We start from the raw sequence: 27,668 nt of genomic DNA on the forward strand, positions 1-27,668 counted from the left end.
AAAGGAGCAGTTTTGGTTTATCTACACCAAGAACAGGAGCAAAGGAGCTCCATGACAAATCTTTTAAACAACATTACACCTAAGGAGCTAGCAATATGTGAAAAGAAACATTATAATAGTGAGCAAATAAGTCATAATAACTGCAAGAGGATCATGGTCAAATTCAGTATCAGACATGGCTCGAGGCAATGAACAATGCTAAGAAATCAAGTATCACTTAGAAATGAAGTAGACTATAATCTAGTCAATGAACATGTGTTAAATCAATCTAATGAGGGAAATCATGGATAACAAAGTGAGGCCACATAATAGAATGAACTGAACTAAGATCAATACTGCAATCTCCACATCTCAGTTTACATAGTAACCACGGCTCTAAAAGTTAAACATACAAAACTGAGAAGGAAATGTCAAGTGGAAGGATACAGTCCTGCCTGGGTATGCCAGTGTAGGGTGGGGCCTCATGTCATCTTCTACAAAGAACTGAGAAAACAAAACTGAATGTTAAATAGTGTAGGGCGGCCCGGTCCTGTTGTTCCTCTTCCTGATGCTCTAGGGCGGCAGAATGACCCCTCTATTGAACACCTCTACGTACATTGCGCCCCTGGCCAAGAGCAGCTGCAATAATAGTTCAGGGAGGGAGGAGATATATCAATAAGCATAATGAAAAATGCCAATAGATTTGATACAATTATACTGCACACTGTTTCCGAATCCCACAATTTATTGCCTGAGTCAAATCTATAGTACCATTGTATCAAGGCAAGGCAATAAAGTCAAATCTATTGGCAAGTACATGCATGGGCCCAAAAGCACTCCAAAGGATGGTGCACATCATGCGAGGGCGCAAAGCACTCCATGATTTGATACAAGGTAAAATGATAACGGAGGACAAATGAAGTAGAACAATCAGTACACAGGAAAGCAAGGAAATAGTAACATGCACATCAAAGCAAGGTAGAACAGAGAAGATAAATACCTAACCGAAGGGATGGGATTACTTCTTCCTGCCTTTCTTGCCCGCACTCACTGGGGCAATAATAGGAACAGATGGTTCAGACCTGAAAACCATGGACACAAGGGGGGAAATTATACCAGACAATAAACATGGGTACATTTTCAGTGGAAGCAATGTCGACTGGCAGAATAACAGTAATCACCTCTTTGCGTCACCTTATCTTTCTCGACGATGTTCTTTTGGATGATCTTCTCACTAACCGAATCTGCCGTCTCGTCGGCCTGTAATGGGAAGTATGACCCTGAAAATGGGAAGTAATGTGATCACAGAGGCATGGCGATCAACTCTACAGAGATAGGCAAAGAGGAAAATGAATTTACCTCAGGTAACATGCCAACTGAAGCCGATGGATTAGAACTATTTCCTGCAAGATTGCTGGATGGCGTAAGGGAGTTGCTGGAGTCATGATGACATCACCTTCTTCAATATGTTCCATGAAGATGTTGATATTCTTTTATAGCACCTCAGCGTACATGTGGTTACCCTGGCAGTCGAAGAACTATGGTGTAAGCATTTGTGAGAATGGGCATTAAAGAACTGTCTAGGCGACAATCACATAGTCGATAGGATGATTGTACGCTGGCGGTATGTATCCTTAATGGGTCCATTATCAATCCCACCACGGTGCTGCCATAGTCGTGAGACATACACACGGATACGCCAAATGGTATTTCCCTGACGAAGCAGGGACACAAGATTGAACTCCATCTGTAGAAATAGCAATCATCAAATATTAGATAGCCTCCGGAGAAAAGATTAGAAGACAGGATACTCATCAAAAACAAGAGATAAATAATGCAGAATAGGAAAGCCAAGGTGTTACATGGAATAACCTTTTTTCAGACATAATTCAACTCTATCATGAAGCAAGCTATATGAACAAAACAAGACCAGACCGTTCATAGTATATACAGTTATTGAAGAGCAAGTAGCATATAAAATTTAGATCTAAGTATCATTAAGGGCTCCTTTAACACAAGCAGAGATAGCATGATCATAATATACATATAAACACGCTAGCAGTAGGAAGCCTCGTTATCGATGCACCCCAGAAAAAGGAAATCATCCACAGAGATAGGCATCGTTATAGATGACACGAGCAAAAGCACAGCTATTACTAACTATTCTTAGGGTTTAATACAAAGCAAATCCACCTAAAAGAGTGCTATCATGGATCGTATCAAGAAAAGAAAAGGAGAGACATGTACTAACTGGACACTGAAGGCATATCATCTCCTAGGATATTGTGGTAAAACTACAACTAAACTTAAAGTCATACTTATTTCACAGAATAAGAACTGTAGCCGGATACATGACCCCAGATGATGCACCCTTCTTCTCGCCTTCGGCTGGGCGACAACTACATACTTGCCTTGCACTGACACTACAAATAGTAATCTATTCAGGAACTAAAATAAATGAATTCCTTACCTACTGCATTTTGTGAACCAAAATAAGTGGGACCATATCGAGTATCATTCTCATGTTCGACTCGGACGCAGGTTAATTGACGTGGTGTACATTCTCATGTTCGCCTCGGACACAGGTTAATCGACGTGGTGTACTAAAACTCGGTTATAATTTAAAAGATTCATATTGTGGACTATCGAACCATCCTACCGCTTAGTTTGTTAGAAGAATATACAATACAGTCTTGATTTTAAGACATGACCAACAAATGCACAAGGTAAGTATGTACCTAGTAGGCATTGACATGAATATTACATAGCAGCACAAATAAGCAGAGCATAAAAATACAATCGCCGAAGAAACCTAAGGGAAAAAATACCATGTCTATGCACAAATATCAATAAAGTTGCACTACAGATGGGGAGAAATAGAACATGGTACTAAAATAAGCCTGTACATATATACCTAGACACAAATAAAACTCTGAACCTCAGTCCCAACCATGCTATACTAAAAAACAAAGTTTACACACGCACATGCTTTGACAGAATACATAACATATATCCACAAGAACAATAGAATTCCTTTTCCAAATGGAAACAAATATATTACCTCAACTTCTTACATGTAGAAAGATTGTTATTGGCTTCAGACCAAGCATCACATTTCCTTGCACAGACTGAATACTCAAGTTACATGTTGAAAGTGCGTTATATCGACTAGAGGGGGGGTGAATAGGCGATTTTTATGAATTCTTCACTTAGGAATTTGCAGGTGAGGAAATTCCTTAGCGAAGAACTACTTGCAGTGAAATAAGTACTCAAAAGTAAACATAGTAGACACAAGCATGGTCATCATGATGAAATGAAGACAAGCACAGAGTACAGAAAGCGTAAACACAGGATAACACAGGATGAAGACAAACAGACTGAAGAAATTGAACTGAGGAAATTGAGAAAGTCTTCAGTCAAAGTCTTCAAACACATATATGAACAGGTGCACAACACAGTTATGAGGAAATGAAAGAGTTGAGTAAATAGAACCAGTAAGCTTGGTGAAGACAATGATTTGGTATACCAGTTCCAACTGCTGTCTCAGTTGTACATCTGGTTAGGGCGGCTAGGTATTTAAACCTGAGGACACACAGTCCCGGACACCCAGTCCTGAACACGCAGTCCAGGACACTTAGTCCTCACCGTATTCCCCTTGAGCTAAGGTCACACAGACCTCGCCCAATCACTCGTGGTAAGTCTTCAGGTGACTTCCGAACCTTCACAAACTCGGTCACTCGGCGATCCATAATTTCCTCTTGGATGCTCTAGACCATGACGCCTAACCGTCTGGAAGAAGCACAGTCTTCAAAGGTAACAAGCGTCGGATCCACGCAGAATCAATCTCTTCAGTGATGCTCAATCACTTTGGGTTTGTAGGTGTTTGGGTTTTTCCTCACTTGATGATTTTTGCTCAAAGTCCTCGGAGGATGGGATGCTCTCAAATGACAAGTGTCAGTTTCTCTCGGAGCAGCCAACCAGCTAGTGGTTGTAGGGGGCGGCTATTTATAGCCTAGGGAGCAACCCGACATGATAAGACATAAATGCCCTTCAATGATATGACCGTTAGGTGGGTAGATGTTTTGGGACAGCTGGCGCATAGCACAACAACGGTCGGAAATTTGAGTATCAAATTCCTCAGGGCTATCATGTTCCCCACTGTGTAGGCAATCCGCACTAGCGAATTCCTAACTCCTCGGTCAGAACAAATTCCTCAGAGACCAGAATAACTTCGTCTCTGTCACTGAAGAATATGACTGAACTGTATGAGATTTCCAATGGCTTCACTCGAAGGGATTGGTAGGTGTAGGATTTTGAGTTGAGCATCACATGGAAATTTTTCCTTAGTATTTCCTCGACCCCCTTTAACAGTACGGTGTTTCCTATGACTCAAGAAAGAGAAAATGAAACTACAAAAACAAAAGTCTTCACGCTTCATGTTCCACAAATGAATACCAAGTCTTCAAGGTCACACCAATTTCTTCACTTTCAAAGTCTTCAGAAATCCAAAGTCTTCAGTCGAAGAACTTCATTTTTAGGGGTCGACTTTCTCTGTAAATATCAAACTCCTCATAGACTTATAGACCTGTGTACACTCATAAACACATTAGTCCCTTAACCTATAAGTCTTCAATACACCAAAATCACTAAGGGGCACTAGATGCACTTACAATCTCCCCCTTTTTGGTGATTGATGACAATATAGGTTAAGTTTTCAACGGGGATAAACATATGAAGTGTAAATACTGATATTGAGGAATTTGATTGCAAGATATAGAAGAACTCCCCCTGAAGATGTGCATAGTGAGGAATTTGCTTTTGAAGCAATGCACACTTGAAGAGTTGAATCATGGAGATCTCCCCCTATATCTTGTAATTCATACACGCATTTGACATAATATATGAAGAATTTGAAATGCATGATGAAATATGGTGACTGATGTAATTCAGCATGCGTGCAATAACATTAACGAGGAATAAGCATGCAGAAGAAACAGCAAAAGTATCAGGCCACCATAGAGTTTTAAGTTTACAACTCGATCCAACAAAGTCATCAGAAGAACGAGAGTTGTAACTTAGAAAAAAACGCCCATAAAAGATAGACCCGCTTGAAGACTAACTCAAATTTCTCCCCCTTTGTCATCGAATGACCAAAAGGTTCGAAAATGAGGACTAACGCCCCTGAAGAATATCAAGTTGATGAAGGAGCGCCAGCGTTGTTGGGGTCGTTTGTTGATGTAGGGCCTGCCGCAGTGTCGTCCAAGTCTTCATGCTCATCAGTTTCGCGCGATGAAGAATAGGAGCTGGCCACCAAGGAAGGAACCTTGACCTTCTTGTATTTCTTCGGTGGAGGTGCAGACCAGTCAAAGTCCTCCTTGAGACCCATGTTCTTCAGATCTTCTTCGCTATAAATGTGAGACAGAACAGCCCAGGTGCGACCGAAGACTTCATGGAGGTAGTAATGGTTTTTCTTCACTGCATTATGTGTAGCAGTCATGTTGTGAAGAATTGAACCAAACTGACGCTTAACCCATTTATGGTTTCGATCCACCTTCTGGTGAAGACTTAGCAGAAGTTCACGGTCAGTCATCACACGAGGAGCAGTAGCTTGAGGATTTGGCTTGGAGGCATGGGCAGCAGAATCATGAGTGGCAGAGTCATCATTGGTGGAATAAGATGCAGCCTTGCGAAATTGACCATCCAATGGACGAATGCCTTCATCTATAACAGCTGGTGCCTTGCCCTTTTCGTCAGCTGAGGAATAGGTCCGCTTGAGGACTTCAATCGGGGGCAAGTAGCTGAGGTGATTCTGAAAATCAGCTTTGTAGTTGAGTGAAGACCTTGTTCTGATGAATCTCATAATCCACGGTGCATAAGGCTTCAGCTCAACGGTGAAAGTGCAACATTTGCCAGAGTCCTCATGAAGAAATCGTGATAATTGACAGGAATGCCATGAATGATGTTGAAAACCAGATTCTTCATGATGCCAACAATTTCCTCATCAGATGAGTCGTGGCCTTTGATTGGACTCATAGTCTTCGTCAGAATGCGATAGACTGTCCTTGGTACATACTGCAATTCCTTCACGAGGAATTTTGTCCTTGAGGCTTGACCTGGTTTCAATGGCTTCATCAGCACTTGCATATAGTGATCAGTAAGCTCAGGCTCTTGGTACATGCAACGAGCTCCTTCAGGTGGAGGACTGATGGGCAGGGCGTGAAGTAATTCAGTGGCCGGTGCCTTATAGTGAGTATTTTCAGTCATCCAGTCCAAAACCCAGGAGTTCACATCGTCAGGATCTCCTGTGATGTGCAAAGTTGCGTAGAATTGAAGAATGAGTTCTTCATTCCAATCAACTATGTCTGTGCAAAAGTTGAGGAGGCCTGTGTCATGAAGCACACTGAGGACAGGAGTGAAGCATGGCAGTGATTCCATGTCCACATGAGGAATATGCTCGTGGTCGAAGACTTTGTCCTTGTTGAAGAGCAGTGAAGAATAGAAGTTGGCCTGGCTGGCGGTCCAGAAGCGCTTCCTTCTAAGACGAGCAGAATCATAGGGATTGTAGTCAGTGAAGAACACGTGCTCGCCAAAGAAATCATCAGCCTTGAATTTCTGCTTCTTTGAGAATGGATCCTTTGGCTTGTGCTGAGGAGTGTCAGTCAATTGCATTATCACCTCAGGAATCGCAATCTCAGGTTCTTTAGGCTGAGGAATTTCAGCTTCTACTCCAGTGACAGCCTGGGTCTTCAATTCTTCATGTACATTTTCTTCAGCACTAGTGGCTAGAATTTCTTCATGGACAGATGGGGTTGCACGAGGTTCTTCATATCCTATTTGTACTTCAGTAGCAACAGGGGACTGAGGAATTTGCTGTAAATGTGTGAAGAGTGGAGAGTTGGGGTGCTGACTTTCCCAAAAGTCATCATTCATCACTGGTGTGGTACAGCCAATGTCCACGTCTTCATCTTCTATTTCTTCAATGCCGGCCTCTTCAGCAGTAAACTGAGGCATAGGCGAGGAAACAGCTGGAGTTGATGGGATTTCATCCACTTCAATTTCTTCATCCATTTGCTCTGACGAAGCAGCAGAAGGGTTTTCTTCATCAGGTCCGCTAGGGATCACATATTCTTCATCAAAAGGAACAAGGTCCTTTGATGGCATGGTTGAGATCAGAACAACATCAATGGGGTTTGCAACTGAGCTGGTCAATTTCTTCATCTTCTTCGGAGCTGAAGAATCTGAAGAAGCTGATGCTTTCCTTTTCTTCACTGCTCCACGCTCTGCAGCCTTGGTCTTCTTCACATCTGATGCAGATGGAAGGATTGGAGTTGGAGTAAGCGCAGGAGGAGCAGAGGAATGTGTTTGATTTTCTGCAGGCACAACTGATGCAGTTGCCCTGACCTCGGCAATTTCATCAGCGGCTGGAATGCAGTCATCAGCCCTGGAACTCACATTTTCTTCAGCAGCCTGAACGTCATCAGCGGTGCTGGCATGTTCTTCAGTTGGCTGAAAAGATGCTTCAGTCTGAGGAATTTCTTGTTGTGATGGGGCTACAACATTGGAGGTGAACTTCTTAGCCAGTTTAACAAACCTGACCTTGGCTCCTTGCCAATCAGCATAGTAAGCATTGAAATCATCGCTGAGGACTTTGATTTCAGACTGGTCTTCACAAGATCATCAGTTGTCATAGAGACAACGTTGTTCTTCAAGAATTTTTCCTTCCTGTACTGCGCTTTCTTCATCTGCCTGGCCTTCTCAAATTTCCATTTCTCTTCTTGGATGAAGGCAGTCAGCATATGATTTTGGCCAGGAGTCAACTTGAAATCAGGCATAGGAGTGTTTGGGTCCTTGTGCCAGAGATCAATGTAATCGAGGATCAACTTTGGATCCAAAAACAGAGGCACATTTGTGCCCTTGGCTCTAGCGGCCCTGACTTGCCTATCTCTGATGATTTCAGCAAGTTCTTCATCATCAGCTTCGTCTTCTTCAGACGGCACTTGGAAGGCGACCTGCTTCTTGTGAGGACTTGGGCGAGAACCTCGTCCAGTAGTGGTCTTTGTCTTCAGCAGAGAGGGTCCTGTTGAAGAATTTGGAGCAGCTGAGGAACTAGCTGAAGCTCCAGAGGCAATAGAGATGCCTGTAGTCCTTTGGCACATGGCAAGATGCACAGGTGCTGAGGATTTGGTCGGAGCAGCTGAGGACTTATGCAGAGGAGCTGAGGATTTTGGAGGAGCAGGAGCAGCATGAGGAATCGACCGTGAGGGCTTTGAGGATTCTGGCCGTGAGGGAATTGAAGGTGAAGCACTTGGCTTACGCGCAGGCTTCTTTGCCATGGATTTCTTCGGCTTGACAGAGGCCTCAGCGGCAGCAGCAGCAGCAGAGTCTTCATTGAATTCCCTCACTGCTTCTCTGGCTTGTCTAGCCAGCTTGGCCTGGCGCTTGGCCCATTCATCAGGATAATCCTCACCACGCTTGAGGCTGGTGGGATCAGCTTCTTGGTCAGGTGCCAACGGAGGTCTTGGGCATGGAGGATTGAGTGCGAATTTCTTCATGTACTTGGGAGTCACATACCTGTACTCCCTCCACTCTCTTGCCCATCTCCTCTCTATCTTCTGAATGCGCACCTTGCGCTGATTTTTATCTTCCTCAAGGGGTGTGCAGTACCCAGCATAGATGTCCTCAGGGATTTCAAATGCAGTGTTGACCTCAATCCTCTTTCCTCCTTTCTGTGGCTTCTTTCCATCAGCCATTTTCTTCAGATGACGAATTTGAACAATTGAATTCTCTGAAGAAGTATGCAACTTTTCTTCGAGGAACGCTGCAAATGAGTTAAGTTGATGAGAACCTAGAGATTCAGCAGCGGACATGAGTACCTGTGAACAGAGTATAGTTGCGAGGAATTTGGAGAGGTCATATGCGTTCTCAGAAGGTTTTTCAAAAAGAACAAGTTTGAGGAATTTGACCAGATGAGTCTTGAAGAATTTCACTAAGCGTTCTTTGTCTTAGGTTCCAGAGTTGTATAGATCGATGATCCACACAATTGAGAAATCTTGAAGAAAAATTATTGCTTAGAGAAACGAATCAAGAATAGATGACCTGTGAGGTGTTTAGTGTGTGAAGAATTTGAAGAATAAACACCTTTGAAGATTTTGTAAAAATCATTTGAATCAAAGAGGGCAGTAAAAGTAACTTTTAATTACCCTGGACGAAGAACACGACGAACTGTGAGGTAGAGATGAGAAGTTCGTCTGTGCAGATCTTCCACGCCCTAACTCGGCGGAGGAAGACGGCTACGGCGGCGGCGGAGTGAAGATTTTCGCGGCCGGCGCGAGTACGGCGGCGACGAGGTCGAGGCAGTGAAGCTCTTTCTCACCGGCGACGATGAAGTAGCGGCGGCGCTAGGGTTTGAGAACCTCGAGCTGGAGAGAGGTCAAGTGGAGTAAAGGAAGTGAGGAAGGGGGGAGGGGGTATTTATAGCCACGGTGAAAAACTGTTCGCCCGAAGATTTTGGACGAACGTGCCCCTGACCCTTCTCATTCGCTTGGCATGTGTCACCCACGTACTGAGAAGTGGAGATCGTGGATGAATAGATAAGTATTTCGTGGGATGCGGAACGGTTTGAGCGGCAAAGCCGAAAATTTAGATAAGATAAGTTAAAAGTTCCGTTCGCAAATTCTTCAGCTGACAAGGACACAATGAAGATTTTGAACGAGTTTCAAATAGAACGCACATGAAGAATTTGTGAATAGATTGGGTTGAGTATAGCATAGAGGGCGAAGGGTCCGATCACATTCACTTGGCAGAAAAACCAACTTGAAGAATTAGCCATAAGTGAATGTTGTAGAGGACATAAACTCATATATATATATATATATATATATATATATATATATATATATATATATATATATATATAGCGAATGAAGAAAAATGACGGAAACAGTGAAGATTTTGCAAAGTTGAAGAAAATGAACAACTGAGGAATTTGAAAACTGAGGAAAAACTCAAATTGAAGATTTTCAACTTTTGGTGGTGGCGTGACCCACCCTATAAGAATGATGATTTCAGACACCGCATACAATTGTCATAGGGTTCTGAGAATCAAATTCTTCGTTAATTTCTTCACACTTAGAGTGTTATTCTTCATTGATTGAAGAAAAACGTTTCTTCATGTGTTGCACATCTAAGTCATCAATTTTGCATAAGTGTTAGGATGAGTGTCCTTTTCAAAGAACAATCGAAGATTCTAAGATATTTAGCTCACCCCGCAACTTGCTAAATCTCTTCTCATCCAAGGGCTTTGTGAAGATATCGGCTAGCTGTTCTTCAGTCTTCACATGCTCAATAGAAATGTCGCCCTTCAACACATGATCACGAAGAAAATGATGACGAATCTGAATGTGCTTTGTCTTCGAGTGCTGAACTGGGTTGTGAGCAATCTTGATGGCACTCTCATTGTCACAGTAGAGAGGCACATTCTTCATGTTGACGCCGTAGTCCTTGAGAGTTTGCTTCATCCACAGCAATTGAGCACAGCAAGAACCAGCAGCAATGTACTCAGCTTCAGCAGTAGACAGTGATACGCAGTTCTGTTTCTTCGAGGACCAACAGACCAAAGATCGTCCGAGGAAATGACATGTACCAGATGTTGACTTGCGGTCCACACGATCACCAGCATAGTCAGAGTCAGAATATCCAATGAGATCAAAAGCCGAGCCCTTGGGGTACCATAATCCAAGTGTTGGTGTGTGAGCTAGATATCGAAGAATATGCTTCACAGCCTTATGGTGTGATTCCTTCGGTGTAGCTTGAAATCGGGCACACATGCAAACACTAAGCATAATATCTGGCCTAGATGCACATAAATACAATAAAGAACCAATCATGGAGCGGTATACCTTTTGATCGAAGTCAATACCATTTTCATCAGTGCACAGATGGCCATTTGTGGGCATCGGAATTTTGACGCCTTTGCAATCTTGCATGCCGAATTTCCTCAGTACATCCTTGAGGTATTTCTCCTGAGATATGAATATGCCATTGCGCTGTTGACGAATTTGAAGACCTAAGAAGAATTTCAATTCTCCCATCATAGACATTTGATATTCTTCACTCATCATATAGGCAAATTCATCACTATAACGTTGGTCAGTACAGCCAAAGATAATATCATCAACATATATTTGGCACACAAACAATTCACCATCATAAGATTTAGTGAAAAGAGTAGGGTCGAGTGAACCGGGTTTGAAGCCTTTCTTCATGAGGAATTCCTTCAAAGTATCATACCATGCCCGAGGGGCCTGCTTGAGGCCATAGAGGGCCTTATTGAGTCTGAAGACTTTGTCAGGATGCTTTGGATCTTCAAAACCTGGGGGTTGAGCAACATATACTTCTTCCTCAAGCTTACCATTGAGGAATGCACTTTTCACATCCATTTGATATAAAGTGATATCATGATGGTTAGCATAAGCAAGTAATATGCGAATAGCTTCAAGTCTAGCAACAGGTGCAAAAGTTTCATCGAAATCAATTCCTTCAACCTGTGTGTAGCCTTGAGCTACAAGCCGTGCCTTATTCCTCACCACAAGGCCATTTTCATCTTGCTTGTTGCGGTAGATCCACTTTGTGCCAATGATATTGTGCTTGCGAGGATCTGGACGTTTAACCAGTTCCCAGACGTTGTTGAGCTCGAATTGATGTAATTCTTCTTGCATGGCCTGAATCCACTCAGGCTCCAGAAATGCTTCATCTACCTTAGTGGGCTCTGTGATAGAGACAAAAGCATAGTGCCCACAAAAGTTAGATAAATGTGAAGCTTTTGAGCGTGTGAGAGGACCTGGTGCTTCAATGTCATCGATGATCTTTTCAACTTGCACTTCTTTTGCAACGCGAGGATGAGCTGGTTGTCGTCGAGGAATTTGATCAGCATTTTCTTCAGCACCATTTTCTTCAGCATTTTCTTCAGGTGCATTAGCTCGACGTTCTTCACGTTCTGGAATGAATTCTTCAGCAGATTCTTCGGTAGGAATGACATCCTCAGTAGCCTTGAACTTGATAGTTTCCTCAGGTGCTGGTTCATCTATCACAGAGGGTAGGTGCTCTCTTTGCGAGCCATTAGTTTCATCGAACCGCACATCTACAGTTTCAACAACCTTGTGAAGAACGTTGTTGAAGACTCTGTAGGTGTGCGAGTCCTTTCCGTAACCAAGCATAAAACCTTCATGTGCTTTTGGTGCAAATTTAGCATTGTGATGAGGATCTCTAATCCAACATTTAGCACCGAAGACTTTGAAATAACTCACATTGGGTTTCTTGTCAGTGAGGAGTTCATAGGCAGTCTTCTTGAAGAATTTGTGAAGATATACCCTGTTGATGATGTGGCACGCAGTATAAATTGCCTCAATCCAGAAGTGACGAGGCGTCTTGTACTCATCAAGCATAGTGCGAGCCATCTCAACAAGAGTTCTGTTCTTGCGCTCCACGACGCCATTCTGCTGAGGAGTGTAAGGAGCAGATAACTCATGAGTAATACCAAGTTCATCAAGATAGTCATCAAGACCAGAATTCTTGAACTCAGTTCCATTGTCACTTCTGATGTGCTTGATTTTCACACCGAAGTTGGTTGAAGCCCTCGAGGAAAATCGTTTGAAGACTTCCTGCACTTCATGTTTGTAAGTGACAATATGTACCCAAGTGTAACGAGAGTAATCATCAACAATAACAAAGCCATAGAGAGATGCATCATTTGTGACTGCTGAGTAATGGTTAGGACCGAAGAGATCCATATGAAGCAATTCAAATGGTCGAGTAGTGGTCATGATAGTCTTTGCTGGATGCTTAGCCTTGGTCATCTTTCCAGCTTCACAGGCTCCGCATAAGTGATCCTTGAGGAATTTGACATTCTCAATGCCAATGACGTGCTTCTTCTTCGCAAGCGTGTGCAAATTCCTCATGCCTGCATGACCAAGTCGTCGATGCCATAGCCAGCCTTCTGAAGCTTTTGCAAGTAGGCACACGGCTGGTTGCGGTCCTGTAGAGAAATCAACAATATACAAGTCTCCTCTCCTAAAGCCTTCGAAGACTTTGGAATTGTCAGCTTCCATAACCACAACACAACGATACTTGCCAAAGACAACAACCATATCAAGATCACAAAGCATTGAGACAGACATGAGGTTGTATCCTAAGGACTCGACAAGCATGACTTTGTCCATGTGTCGATCCTTTGTGATCGCAACCTTACCTAGACCCAATACCTGACTTTTGCCTTTGTCAGCGAAGATGATATGCTTCAGATGCGATGGTGATAAGGGAGCATCCATCAATAGATTCTTGTCACCAGTCATGTGATTTGTACATCCACTATCGAGGACCCACTCAGTGGCTTTGGGTTGATCATCCTGCAGATGAATTAGTGCAGCTTACGAACTTCATATACTTCATCAGTGAAGAATATGACATCACAATTCATCAGACCAATTTCATCAAGCAATGCAACAGTTAAAACAGTATGAGGACGTGAGAAATGAAAGTTCATTTCTTCATGATTAGCCTGCGTCCTTTCAGGCACTTTTCAGGTCTCCAGCAAATTCTTCAGACGTTTGAGCACGTCTGGAGACCTGACCCTGCATAAGAGATTAGTCCTTTTTCTTCACCACCCACATCTGAAGGGGTGGCAAAGAGTTCATCACTCTGCGAGCTCCATACGAGAAAGGTGGCATAGAAGCCAATCCATTTCGTTTCACATAAGAGGAGTTAGGGTAAGCATATGAATAAGCAGAGAAATTCTTCGAGGACTTATGAACATAATGATTAGAAGAATAATGCTCATATTCATAGCCCTTAGCTCTTCCCTGCGAAACAGAGTTGTTAGCACGATGATGTTCATATGAGGACTTTGATCCTTTTGAGGAATATGATCCACGTGAGGAATTCGATCCGTATGAGGACTTGGATCCATATGAAGAATTGGTCCATATGAAGAATTTGATCTGGGGTTCCTATTCTTCACAGGTGGTGTCATGAGGACATTCACCTGAAGACTTTCAAGGCACCTTTTGGGAACCCAGATTTTCTTCATAGGAGAACCGTTCCTGCAGTTAGTGCCAACATATCTAGCAAATACTTCACCATTCTGATTTTTAAACAGTTTATAGTTGGAGTCAAATGACTCATCAGAAGAATGAGAAGATTCACATGTAAAGCCAGATAAATTAGATGGATCAACTGGAGGTCCCTTTGCAGCAACCCATGAGGTTTTGGGGTACTGCTCAGGCTTCCAATATGTACCATCAGCATTGAGTTTCCTCTCAAAGGCAATACCCTCTTTCCTAGGGTTCCTGTTGAGGATCTGCTTTTTAAGCACATCACAAAGAGTCTGATGCCCTTTGAGGCTTTTGTACATGCCTGTCATGTACAATTCCTTCAGCCCTGCATCGTCAGTGATACTAGCAATGTCCTCAGATGAGGAATTAGTGATAGCAGAGACAGTTGAAGAATTTGTAGCATTAGAAGCATTTGAACATTCAGGTGAAGAATTAGCAGATTCACGTTCAATGCATTTCAAACATGGAGGAACAAATTCTTCCTGAGCAGCGCTGATTTGTTGAGCAAGTAATGAATCGCGCTCCTTCTGAAGATCTTCATAACTCACTCTTAGCTTCTCAAGATCTTGCTTTCTTTGAAGAAATTCATAAGAAAGCTTCTCATGATCAGATAAGAGAGTGTTATGATGACCTTGAAGGTTGTCAAACCTAGTCTGAAGTCTCTGAAGATTTTCAGTCAAGGTTTTAGTGCGATCCATTTCTTCACCCAACATATCATCACTTTTGTCTAGCATGTTTTGAACCTTTTCAAAAGCCCTTTGTTGTTTCACAGCAATCTTAGCAAGTTTAGAGTAGCTGGGCTTGAGGTTTTCATCAGATTCATTCTCACTAGATTCAGAGGAGGTATATTTGAGTACCTTGGCACCCTTTGCCATGAAGCAATAGGTGGGAGCGTAGTCATCATTGCCTTCATCAGCCTTGTTGGTGAAGCCATTTTCTTCAGAGTTGAAGATAGACTTGCTGACGAATGCAGTAGCGAGAGCTAGACTCGCTACTCCAGACTCGGACTCCTCAGATGCCTCCTCTTCCTCATGTTCCTCAGATTCAGCTTCAGAGTCCATTTCCTTGCCAATGAATGCCCGAGCCTTCTTGGAGCTGCTCTTCTTGTGAGATGAAGACTTTGAGGATTTTGATGATGAAGATTTTGAGGATTTCTTCTTTTTCTTCGCATCATCAGAACTGTAATCCTTGTATTTCTTCTTCTTTGATTCCTTTTCCCACTGAGGACAATCTTGAATGTAGTGTCCAGGTTTCTTGCATTTGTGACAAAGCCTCTTCTTGTAGTCACTGGATGAGGAATCATTGCTCCTTGAGGATCTTCCAAAGCGACCACGTCTTGAGAACTTTTGAAATTTCTTCACGAGCAGTGCTAGTTCCTGGCTCAGTTCTTCAGGATCACCAAGGCTGCTGCCAGAGTCTTCATCTTCAGACTCAGAAACTGCCTTGGCCTTCAGTGCACGTGATCTGCCATAGCTCGAACCATAGAGGTCTCTCTTTTCAGCAAGCTGGAACTCATGAGTATTTAGCCTTTCGAGGATATCAGCGGGATCAAGTGACTTGTAATCAGCACGTTCTTGTATCATCAATGCCAGAGTATCAAATGAGGAATCAAGCGATCTCAACAATTTCTTCACCACCTCATGGTCGGTGATGTCAGTGGCACCAAGCGCTTGAAGCTCATTTGAGATGTCAGTGAGGCGATCGAAGGTTTGTTGAACATTTTCATTGTCGAGTCTTTTGAAGCGGTTGAAGAGATTGCGAAGAACATCAACTCGAGAGTCACGCTGAGTTGAGACTCCTTCATTCACTTTGGACAGCCTATCCCAGATAAGCTTAGCAGTTTCCAAAGCACTCACTCTTCCATACTGTCCTTTGCTCAGATGGCCACATATGATATTCTTCGCTTGAGAATCGAGTTGCTTGAATCTCTTCACATCGGTAGCGTTCAGTGAGGGTGAGACAGAGGGAACACCATTTTCCACAACATACCAGAGATCGTTATCAATTGCCTCAAGATGCATTCGCATCTTATTCTTCCAGTAGGGGTAGTCCGTCCCATCGAAGGTAGGACACCCAGCAGAGACCTTGATCATACCTGCGGTCGACATAACTAAAACTCCAGGCGGTTAAACCAAAATCACACAGAACAAGGGAGTACCTTGCTCTGATACCAATTGAAAGTGCGTTATATCGACTAGAGGGGGGTGAATAGGCGATTTTTATGAATTCTTCACTGAGGAATTTGCGGGTGAGGAAATTCCTTAGCGAAGAACTACTTGCAGCGGAATAAGTACTCAAGAGTAAGCATAGCAGAACATAGGCATGGTCATCATGATGAAATGAAGACAAACACAGAGTACAGAAAGCGTAAACACAGGATAGCACAGGATGAAGACAAACAGACTGAAGAGATTGAACTGAGGAAATTGAGAAAGTCTTTAGTCAAAGTCTTCAAACACAGATATGACAAGCACACAACACAGTAATGAGGAAATGAAAGAGTTGAGGAAATAGAACCAGTAAGCTTGGTGAAGACAATGATTTGGTAGACCAGTTCCAACTGCTGTCTCAGTTGTACATCTGGTTGGAGCGGCTAGGTATTTAAACCTGAGGACACAGTCCGACCCAGTCCTGAACACACCAGACTTCCTCACCGTATTCTCCTTGAGCTAAGGTCACACAGACCTCGTCCAATCACTCGTGGTAAGTCTTCAGGTGACTTCCTTACCTTCACAAACTCGGTCACTCGGCGATCCACAATTCCTCTTGGATGCTCCAGACCATGACGCCTAACCGTCTGGAAGAAGCACAGTCTTCAAAGGTAACAAGCGTCGGATCCACGCAGGATCAATCTCTTCAGTGATGCTCAATCACTTTGGGTTTGTAGGTGTTTGGGTTTGGGTTTTCCTCACTTGATGATTTTCGCTCAAAGTCCTCGGAGGATGGGATGCTCTCAAATGGCAAATGTCAGTTTCTCTCGGAGCAGCCAACCAGCTAGTGGTTGTAGGGGGCGGCTATTTATAGCCTAGGGAGCAGCCCGACATGATAAGACATAAATGCCCTTCAATGATATGACCGTTAGGTGGGTAGATATTTTGGGACAGCTGGCGCATAGCACAGCAACGGTCGGAAATTTGAGTATCAAATTCCTCAGGGCTATCATGTTCCTCACTGTGTAGGCAATCCGCACTAGCGAATTCCTAACTCCTCTGTCAGAACAAATTCCTCAGAGACCAGAATAACTTCGTCTCTGTCACTGAAGAATATGACTGAACTGTATGAGATTTCCAATGGCTTCACTCGAAGGGATTGGTAGGTGTATGATTTTGAGTTGAGCATCACATGGAAATTTTTCCTTAGTATTTCCTCGACCCCCTTTAACAGTACGGTGTTTCCTATGACTCAAGAAAAAGAAAATGAAACTACGAAAACAAAAGTCTTCACGCTTCATGTTCCACAAATGAATACCAAGTCTTCAAGGTCACACCAATTTCTTCACTTTCAAAGTCTTCAGAAAATCTTCAAAAATCCAAAGTCTTCAGTCGAAGAACTTCATTTTTAGGGGTCGACTTTCTCTGTAAATACCAAACTCCTCATAGACTTATAGACCTGTGTACACTCATAAACACATTAGTCCCTTAACCTAAAAGTCTTCAATACACCAAAATCACTAAGGGGCACTAGATGCACTGACACATGTCAGTCCTAGTGCTTGGTTCATGTTAAGATGTAGACCTTGGAAGTACACGGACCGAATACTCAAGTCCCATGGTAGTCACAGTAACTCTTTAGATATAAAAAATATAGGTGTTCTCTTAAGAAAAAAAGAGGTGCAGACCACAAACTTCACACTGAATACTCCAGTTACATCAAGACCACCACATCAGAACCTCCTAAACTGAAGCAAAGTAATCTACCAGTCAACCTTATCGTGTTCCCATTCCCTGTATGACGACCCTTTTTGTATCTTTTGCCGAGATATATATCTTCAGACACCTTGCTAACGTACAAACGAAAAATCCCCTTTTGTCAGACTAAAAGAAGGATATTCTGAAACTACATCACCAGAATCCAGGAACACCGCAAATGGTGTAATTGTAACAGTAATCCTAAATTGGGACATGCATTAGCCTATATAATTATTACTCGGCAAAACACACTTTCCATAAAAATTAATTACTGAGCTCAAGAAAACCTACTCAAGATGGATGGAACCAACATTCTTTGGCTACACACAAATTGATGCAAGATGAATAGCTACCTAGGCCAGATATTGAATCAAAAGTCATTGATTTATCGAGCAGTGCAGAAAGTAAAAAACTGAACATGTGACCATCTCCAAGCTCATAAAGCGAATACGAAACCTGAAATTTATCTAACATGAGGCCAACAACAGAACTGGCCGAGTAACGATTTATCCACATAGAATTTCCTTCCTAATTAAGCCAAGCCCCAAATACTCTTATCCATACACAAAAGAACAAAAAACATGAACATTCCATGCACAAAGGAACAAGTGTCGGCCCTACCAGGAAGGGACAAAAGGCAAGGCAACCACACAAAAAACCAGTGCACAAAGTGAATGATACTTTTGGTTGTATCAGAAACAAGACAAGAAATAGAAGGATCTTATTCGCCAGCCTATGCACAACCAGCATATCACCATACAACCGTGTACCTAGCTCTGGAAAAGAAGGGGAGCATAAAGGATGGGGAGAAGAAGGGTTGACCTGCAGATCAGTCAACGGAGACGAGCAGGCATAGATCGAAGGAGGCATCGACCAGGGGATTGAGCCACAGAGGACTAACCGCAGGTATAGGAAGGGAAAAATAGGGATTAGCAGCATCCAATCACCAAGAACAGGAGAAAATAGACAAATACCTAGAGATCGACGAGTACATCAGTAGATCCGGCGAAAAGACTGGAAGAACGAGGGGACCTGCAACCAAACGAGATTCCAAATCAACGAACGACGGGTAAACAAAGGGAACCATGTCCTTCGCTGCCTCCTCCTCATCTTCCTGGCTCTCACAGGTGGCGACGTACAAGCAAGAAAAGGTGAGGGGGTGGGCCGACCTAAGATCCTCTCGTCCATCCGTGTAGTGGCACGCCTCTGCAGCTCGAGCTCGGTGACGAGAAGTGTGAGAGGAGATGGGGCGGGGGCACCAGGGGAATGAGCGGCCACCATGGCACCTTGGCGAGCCCCGGACCAGCTCCGGGTGCCTCTTCCCCATGCGATGGCATCTCACCTCAGCACGAGATCCTGGTCACTCTCCTCCCGGTGATGGCGAGAGGCGACCTCGATGGGGACTGCAGTGGTGGCGGCGAGCTTGGCGACGGGAAAGGAACAGGGAGGAGGAGGGGCGGAAGCGCGGGGGCGACGGCTGTGCGATGGGGAGTGGGGCGGCGCGAGTGCGGGAGGAAGAGGAGGGGCGATGGAGGAGCGAGTGCGGGAGGAGCAGGGCGGCAGCTAGGTTTCCACGGGAGATGTTGCAATATATAGCCACATGTGAAATGACGAAAATGCCCTCCAAGGGACAAGCTATTTACGTGCGGTGGCACGGTCGAGGTGAAACTATTCATTCCTACAGGAGTGCCTCTTCGATCTGACGAGCGAGGTCGTTCCAGGGGTCAATCCGACAGCCCAGATTCGATCAAGCCACCTGATCCAACGGCCAGGAATCCAATTTGCTGAGAGCGCCCGGGAGTGCCTCGATCTCTTATTTCTCGATACAGTGTGTTCACCAAATCACATATGTTGCACTTTTTTTTAACTCAAAATACATGCATATAATATGGAAAATTCCAAAGAAACAGAACTTTCAAAAACATCTCCTCTATTGCATGAAATCATAAACACCTGTCATATTTACAAGATAGTCCTGAGCTTTGACTACGACAACACGCCATTATTTTGCTGACTTACTCAAAATAGACACGCGGAGTTTGGAACACACGCCATTATTTTTTTACAGGGTACTACGAACACATGGCTGGTCAGTTTGGAACACGCGGAGTTTCTTTCCCAGCTAGCTTCTGCACAAGTGAAAAAAAAGGATTCTCAGTAAAAAAAGACATCAATGATGTCAATAGAACGAAATTTCTAATAGGATTTTTATGAATCAATGAGTATGTGAATACAAGAAAAATACAGTATGGCAATTGCAGTATGCGAGAAAATACAAAAGTATACATCATTAATCATGCTGCGGACCAATTTTGAACATCCTACACAAATCCGACACATCCATGGGGTGGGGAAAAACATAGCTGTGTGAAGACAGCAGTTCAATATCTACATACTCCTGCTTTCTATAGATATAGCTCATTTCCTTCTTTATGTTAAGGTCAAGCAGTCAATGTTAAAAAACATATCTAAATTAAATAATTCCCAGTGTTTTATGTCATAGCAAAGTCTTTTCGCCTTGGCATAATTTTGTTTGGTTTAATACCTTGGCTAATATACTGTTACCTCTTGCAGTGAAGTTCAGCGAAACCAGGGCAACTAGGTATGAGAGCTCAAAGCAAGGAGCTGACTTTTTAAATTTACTTGTTTACTAACTTACTAATGAAATATTTTTGCAGTTAACCACATGATTCACTTTTGGTATGAAGTCCATATAATTGTAAATGTATTAAGTAAAGAACTTATTCTAGTGTCTAATGTATGTGCTCATTTTAGTTTTAAATTTTCACAGTTGATAAAATGACTGATTTCAAAATTTTGTAGACAGTTAGTTCGATAAGCAGCATAAGCGAATAGATAAGTAATTCACTCAGAAATTGATTCTCCTCTACCCGGCTTCACGTAATAAATAAAGTAATGTCTTGCATATATGTTTTATCTCGTCACCTCAATTACACATATAGATCAATGAATTAATATTTATTATTCATAACGAACAAAAGAAACTATCCAGATTTGTTCTTGAGCAGCAAACCAAGTTATCTGTTTTTCACTTCCTTCGTTTCTTTATGCAAGACATCATGCATCACAAGATTCAAGTTTGACCAACAATTAGATCAATAAAACGTGGGTTATATGACAAAGAGATAATACCATTGGAAAACGCTCAAGAGCGAACCCAATGATATCATTTTCTTTGTCAAATAAACGACATTTCATTAATCTAATTGTCAGCCAAACTTGAATCATGGAATGCTAAATATCTCACAAAAAGAAAACCAAGAGAGTGTTTTTCACTTGATATACAAATGTATTTCGTAGCCTGTTATACCATGGTGTATCGTTCTGTTCTTACGCATTAGTATATTACTAACCACACAAAGTATCATCTCTCCTCTTCAGATTTAATGACAACTGGAAATATGACAGATAATATTTTGTAATGTTAACCATGCATAAACTCTTACTATTTGTTTGCAAGGGACCAGTAAATACCAGGATTTGTTTGAAAAACAACAAACTAGTTAGTTGTTTTTCACTCCCTCCATTTCTTTATGTGGACGCCATGCATCACAAGACTTAAGTTTGACCAAAAATTAGATCAATAAAACATGGTTTACATGACAAAAAAGGTAATATCATTGGAAAACACTTTTGTATGAACCCAATGATACCATTTCTTTGTCGAATAAACAACATTTTGTTAATCTAATTGTCAGCCAAAATTAAATCCTGAAATACTAGACGTCTTACAAAATCAAATAGAGTGCTTTTAACTTAAATGTATCTTGAAGCTTGTTATACAATGGTGTATCTTTGTGTTCTTAAGCATAATACTAACTGCACAAAGTATCATCTCCCATCTTCAGAGTTAATGATAATCTGGAAAGATGAGAGATAATATTTTGTAATGTTAGCCATGCATAAACTCGTAAGAGAACAAAAAAAAAAGCGAAGTGCTAGTGTGCACCTTTGTTGTTGTCTGATAATTATTTTTTTGCCTCAAATACTTTCAAAAAACTAAAATGTTAACTACTACCTGTCCTGTGCTAGACAAAGTTATTAGAATTGCATCTCTGGCAATAAGTCTCACCTAGAATAAAAGCATCACACCTTAATGAATTATTTTCTCAATCACACATTACGTGTACTAAAATGTTTTGATATTTCATCCTGGACTTGCCTATGAGATGCATATATGCACAAATTTGTCATAGTATGGATACCTGTGAGAATAACAGGAAAGCTAAGGTATGCAGTGCACTATGTACTATGTTATTCTCTTTCTAAGAATAGAAACAAGGTATTCTTTGTCAGATATATAGTACTTTGTGTACTTATTGTACACTAGTGCTCAAGAACAGAAAAAAACACACCAGTGTATAACAAAGCTACATGATTAACCAGAATATCTACTGAAAATAATAAACATTCTAGACAAAATATTAACTAGGTACATAACCAAGAGGTCATTAAATAATCTATCACCATTGCTTTGACTATACTAACCCCTCCAAACCTCACAGCACAACTCAAGATTCAATTACAGCACCTCCCATTCGAAGCTTTCAGATGCTCAAACTAACTGGAAGTTGAAATGTTTTTTCATTTAATACTCGAAATAATTAAGTTCAAGAAACCGAGTTCATGGTTGAACACAAGGTACTTATCAAACAACTCCTGATGTGCACCATTCCAATCATGAACAACTCAATACATTGAAACAAATATTTACAATTAAATTAGCAGATTTAAATACAAACATCATTAACCATGGTACGGACAAATTTTGACCAACCTACGTAGATCCCACACATCCATGGGGAAAAGCGTAGCTGTGTGAAGACAGCAGTTCAATATCTACATACTCTTGCTGTCTACAGATAGGTTGTTTCCTTTTTTTATATTAAGGTCAAGCAGTCAATGTTAAAGAAAACATATCTAAATTAAAATAATTCCCAGTGTTTTTGCATGTTATAGCAAAGTCTTTTCACTTCGGCATAATTTGTTTGGTTAATTCCTTGGCTGATATAGTGTTACCTCTTGCAGTGTACTCCCTCCGTCCCAAAATTCTTTTCTTAGATTTGTCTAGATACGGATGTACCTAATACTAAAACGTGACTTGATACATCCGTATTTAGACAAATTTGGGACGGAGGGAGTAGTTCAGAGAAACCAGGGCAACTAGGTATAAGAGCTACAAGCAAGGAGCTGACCTTTTGAATTTACTTGGTTACTGACTTATACTAGTGAAATATTTTTGCAGTTAACCAACGACTAACTTTTGGTATTTAGTCCGTGTAATTGTAAATGTAGTATGTAAATAACTTATCCTGGTGTCTAATGTATGTGCTCTGCTCATTTAGTGTTAAATTTACACAGATATATAGTTTCTACATGTCCATTGATAAAATGACTGATTCAAATAGTGTAGACAGTCAGTTCGATAAGTAGCATAGGTAAATACATAAGAAATACTTCACTCCGAAATTGATTCTCCTCTACCTGGCTAAACGAAGTAATGTCCTACATATATGTTTTGTTATCTTGTTACCTCAACTAAACATTGAGAGCAATGAATTAATATTTTTTACGTGTAAAGAAAATGAATTAATATTTCTTATTAGTAATGGAAATAAGAAACTATCAGGATTTGTTCTTGAGCCACAAACCTAGTTGGTTATTTTCCACTCCTTTCTTTAAGCACGATATCATGCATCACAAGATTCAAGTTTGACCAACAATTAGATCAATAAAACGTGGATTATATGACAAAGAGATAATACCATTGGAAAACGCTTAAGAGCGAACCCAATGATATCATTTTCTTTGTCAAATAAACAACATTTCATTAATCTAATTGTCAGCCAAACTTGAATCATGAAATGCTAAAAAATCTCACAAAAAGAAAACCGAGTGAGTGTTTTTCACTTGATATACAAATGTATTTCATAGCCTGTTATACCATGGTGTATCGTTCTGTTCTTACACATTAGTATATTACTAACCACACAAAGTATCATCTCTCCTCTTCAGATTTAATGACAATTGGAAATATGACAGATAATATTTTGTGATGTTAACCATGCATAAACTCTTATTATTTGTTTGCAAGGGTGTTTGAGAAACAACAAACTAGTTAGTTGTTTTTCACTCCCTCCATTTCTTTATGTGGACGCCATGCATCACAAGATTTAAGTTTGACCAAAAATTAGATCAATAAAACATGGTTTACCTGACAAAAAAGGTAATATCATTGGAAAACACTTTTGTATGAACCCAATGATACCATTTCTTTGTCGAATAAACAACTTTGTTAATGTAATTGTCAGCCAAAATTAAATCCTGAAATACTAGACGTCTTACAAAATCAAATAGAGAGTGCTTTTAACTCAAATGTATCTCGAAGCTTGTTATACAATGGCGTATCTTTTGTGTTCTTAAGCATTAGTATAATATACTAACTAGACAAAGTATCATTTCCCATCTTCAGATTTAATGACAATCTGAAAAGATGAGATAATATTTTGTGATGTTAGCCATGCATAAACTCTTAAGGAAGAGAACAAAAGATAGTGAAGTGCTAGTGTGCACCTTTGTTGTTGTACTACAATTTTTTTTGCCTCGCATAGCTTCACATAATAAACTAAAATGTTAACTACTACCTGTCCTGTGCTAGACAATCTAGTCTATCTGATAGTTTTGTCAAGTTATTAGAATTCACTATTAGTTGAAATTGCATCTCTGGCCATAAGTCTCACCAAGAATAAAAACCTCATGCCATACTGAATTATTTTCACATTACATATACTAAAATGCTTTGACATTTCATCCTGGCCTTGCCAATGAGATGCATATTTACAAATATTTAGCTGTGAGAATAACAGGAAAACTATGGAACACAGTGCACTATGTACTATGTTAGGTATTCTTTCTCATTTTTCCAAGAAAAATGTGCTTCGGGATAGATAGTACTTTGTGTAATTAGTGATACATTAATGCTCAAGAACAGAGAAAAACACCATGGTATACAAAGCTACATGATAAACCAGAATATCTACTGAAAATAATAAATGTTGTAGACAAAGTCCTAACTAGGTATATAACCAAGAGGTCACATTAAACAATCTATCACAATTGCTTTGACTATACTCACACCTCCAAACCTCATGATTCAATTACAGCACCTCCCCTTTGAAGTTTTCAGATGCTCAAATTAACTGGAAGTTCAAATGTATTTTAATTTAATACTCAAAATAATTAAGTTCAAGAATCAACGTTGCTGGTTGAACATGAGGTACTGGCAGCTAAATGTTCAGAACGTACTTATCAAACGACTCCTGATGTTTGTCGTTCCAATCATCAACAACTCAATACATTGAAACAAATATTTCCAATTAAATTTGCGGATTTTAAATAACTATTTCATTTAATATCACACTTGCATGTTTTATCAGATATCCTTTTCATCGCTTAAACTATTTGCTCAAATTATTCAATAAATAATACTTTAATTGTCTGAATAATGAGTTGTTTCTTTATGTTTAATCTGACGAAAGGTTTTTTAATATGACATAACTTTCTAATTTTCAGTCAGACGAAAGCACAACATTATGCAATGCATAACTGCATGACCCGAGGAGGTATCAAGTACTTGAGCAGCAGGCCTACACTCTTCACGTACCCATGTAAGCTTATTATAAAATTTTAGCTGATAACAGGGTTCATAATCTCTACAGAAACAGAATTAATTCTAAACAAAATACTGAAGTTTCTGCAAAAAGGACTTTTTTTTTTGAAGTTACACTACTAGGTAAGAACTAGCACCCTACACTTCTCTTCTACGGTTTTACACAAGCAAACACCCAAACCTTGCACAAATTTTGCTCTTTACCGGTTCAATCATGTCTCATTCCAGCGTTAACTTCGCATTCACAATAGCTTGAGCTCTTTTTTAAGAAAATCGAGGAGGCAATCAGACAAGTATCGTGAGATCTCACCAGTCACTTTTTATCCTCGTCCGCGTTGGCGTCGTTGGGGGGACGGGGATCGGCGCGGGAGGGAAGGGGGTTGGAACCCTTGACGAGCCAGCCCAGGGCAAAGAAGGCGCCGCCAGCGAGGATGGCGGTGCCCCAGGCTTGGGAGTACCACCGGCTGTACTGGCGCACCGCGAACCGCCACTGGTCCCGCAGCGTAGCCGCGTCGGGCAGCGCCGCGTCAGGAGGGTTAGGGTACCCGCCGCCGGCCGCGCCTCCGCCGAACCCGCGGATGCGGGGGGCTCCCTCGGGCGTTGGTGGTTGGGGCGGCGCCGGAGGAGCTGGCGACGGCGTGATGGGCTTCTCTTGGCTCGCCATTCCAAGAGGGATCTGCGTACGGTTTAGGACCCCGAGGCTTGGGTAAGGAGGCCGGCGGCGACGGTCGGCTTGTGTGACGGTGGCAGGCGCAGCGGCGGCTGAGATCGTAGCCCGGAAGTGAACGGACGTGGCGACGCCCCCCGAGTTCCGGCTAGAGATGGACGGCCGGAAGAGAACGGTGGAAGTGGAAGAGTGGTCGAAGAGGAAACGGCAGAGAGAGAGAGAGTGCGTATGTGAGGGATCGGTCATGGGATTTTATTGTTTCCTTTCGGCCTTTCGGTTTCTGGGATGGAATTTTGGTGGGCCGGGCTTCCGTGCGCGATGGGCTACACAAGACTTCGATCCAGCACGGTGCGACAAAAAAGGCCCGCCGTTTTCTACTGAAGTTGACGGGTTCTTTTTTCCGGCAATGCTGAAGTTGAAGTTACGGAGAGAGGCTGCAATGGAGGATGTTGGGGGCCAATCTGATGCAACAAAGGAGGCTAGGGACTGGTCCTCGTTGTGGAATATTAAAGTTCACTCAAAACTGAGAGTTTTCTTAGACTAGTCACAATGGGTAGTAACTTAGACTAGTAACATGCATATGTTAGTAGTCTATATTACTACCTCTATAATGGAGAGTAACATATGTGTGGTGTCATGTAACACTTCATTTATTAGGTTGTAAACTCATTTTGTTTCGGTATGTGTGATGTTACAGTAACTAGCTATGTTATCACATGTCTCTCTTTCCTCATTAATTACTCGCCACATCATCGGTTTTGCCTAGAGATGTGTGATGTTACCACCTATTTACTCCACTATGGGTAGTCATGGAGATTATGCCATGAATCGTTGCGATAGTTGATCTATTAAATCATCGCAACATGTCCACTACACGGGTCTGCGCACTTTGCGCAACGCAAGATAACAGGAAACATGCGCTTATTGATTGTGTAGTGGCACGATGTTTGGGTCTATCTCGACAAAAGAGACATTAGAATGCATGATGGAACACCCGACGATGGATGTAAAGATTTGGTTGTTTGTGATGTACGACAAGTTAATCACATGGTGAGTTCACTCGCATGGTTGTTACACTATGGGCGTTTTGGCGATTGAGAAGAAAGGCTATCCATGAAGAGATATGTGAAAGTCCTTTTTTTGTCCATTCTTTCATCATGTTTTTCTTAAGGGACATTGATCAGCGAGAAGAGGACAGCAGGCGTGAACAAGATTACCAGAATTCAGCCACTCGTATGGCAGCCTCCGCCTACCGAGTTTGCCAAGATAAATGTTGGCGTTGTTGGATCTAACGATGGATCCTTTGGTGCGGTTGC

General features: G+C 41.7%; 1 protein-coding gene across 1 annotated transcript; it reads right to left on the reverse strand.

Annotated features, from left to right (window-relative positions):
* Window positions 1-19,908: 19,908 nt before the first annotated feature.
* LOC123167766 (uncharacterized) lies at window positions 19,909-26,579 on the reverse strand. The gene is made up of 2 exons (XM_044585629.1): window positions 25,996-26,579; window positions 19,909-20,124 (listed from the first exon to the last, which is right to left on the reverse strand). Exon 1 carries the CDS (start codon window positions 26,347-26,349, stop codon window positions 25,999-26,001), a length of 351 nt encoding a protein of 116 aa, XP_044441564.1. The 5' UTR covers window positions 26,350-26,579; the 3' UTR covers window positions 19,909-20,124; window positions 25,996-25,998.
* Between the last annotated feature and the right edge of the window lie 1,089 nt (window positions 26,580-27,668).

This window comes from Triticum aestivum, chromosome 7D (genome assembly GCF_018294505.1).
Source record: "Triticum aestivum cultivar Chinese Spring chromosome 7D, IWGSC CS RefSeq v2.1, whole genome shotgun sequence".
Lineage (NCBI taxonomy): Eukaryota > Viridiplantae > Streptophyta > Magnoliopsida > Poales > Poaceae > Triticum > Triticum aestivum.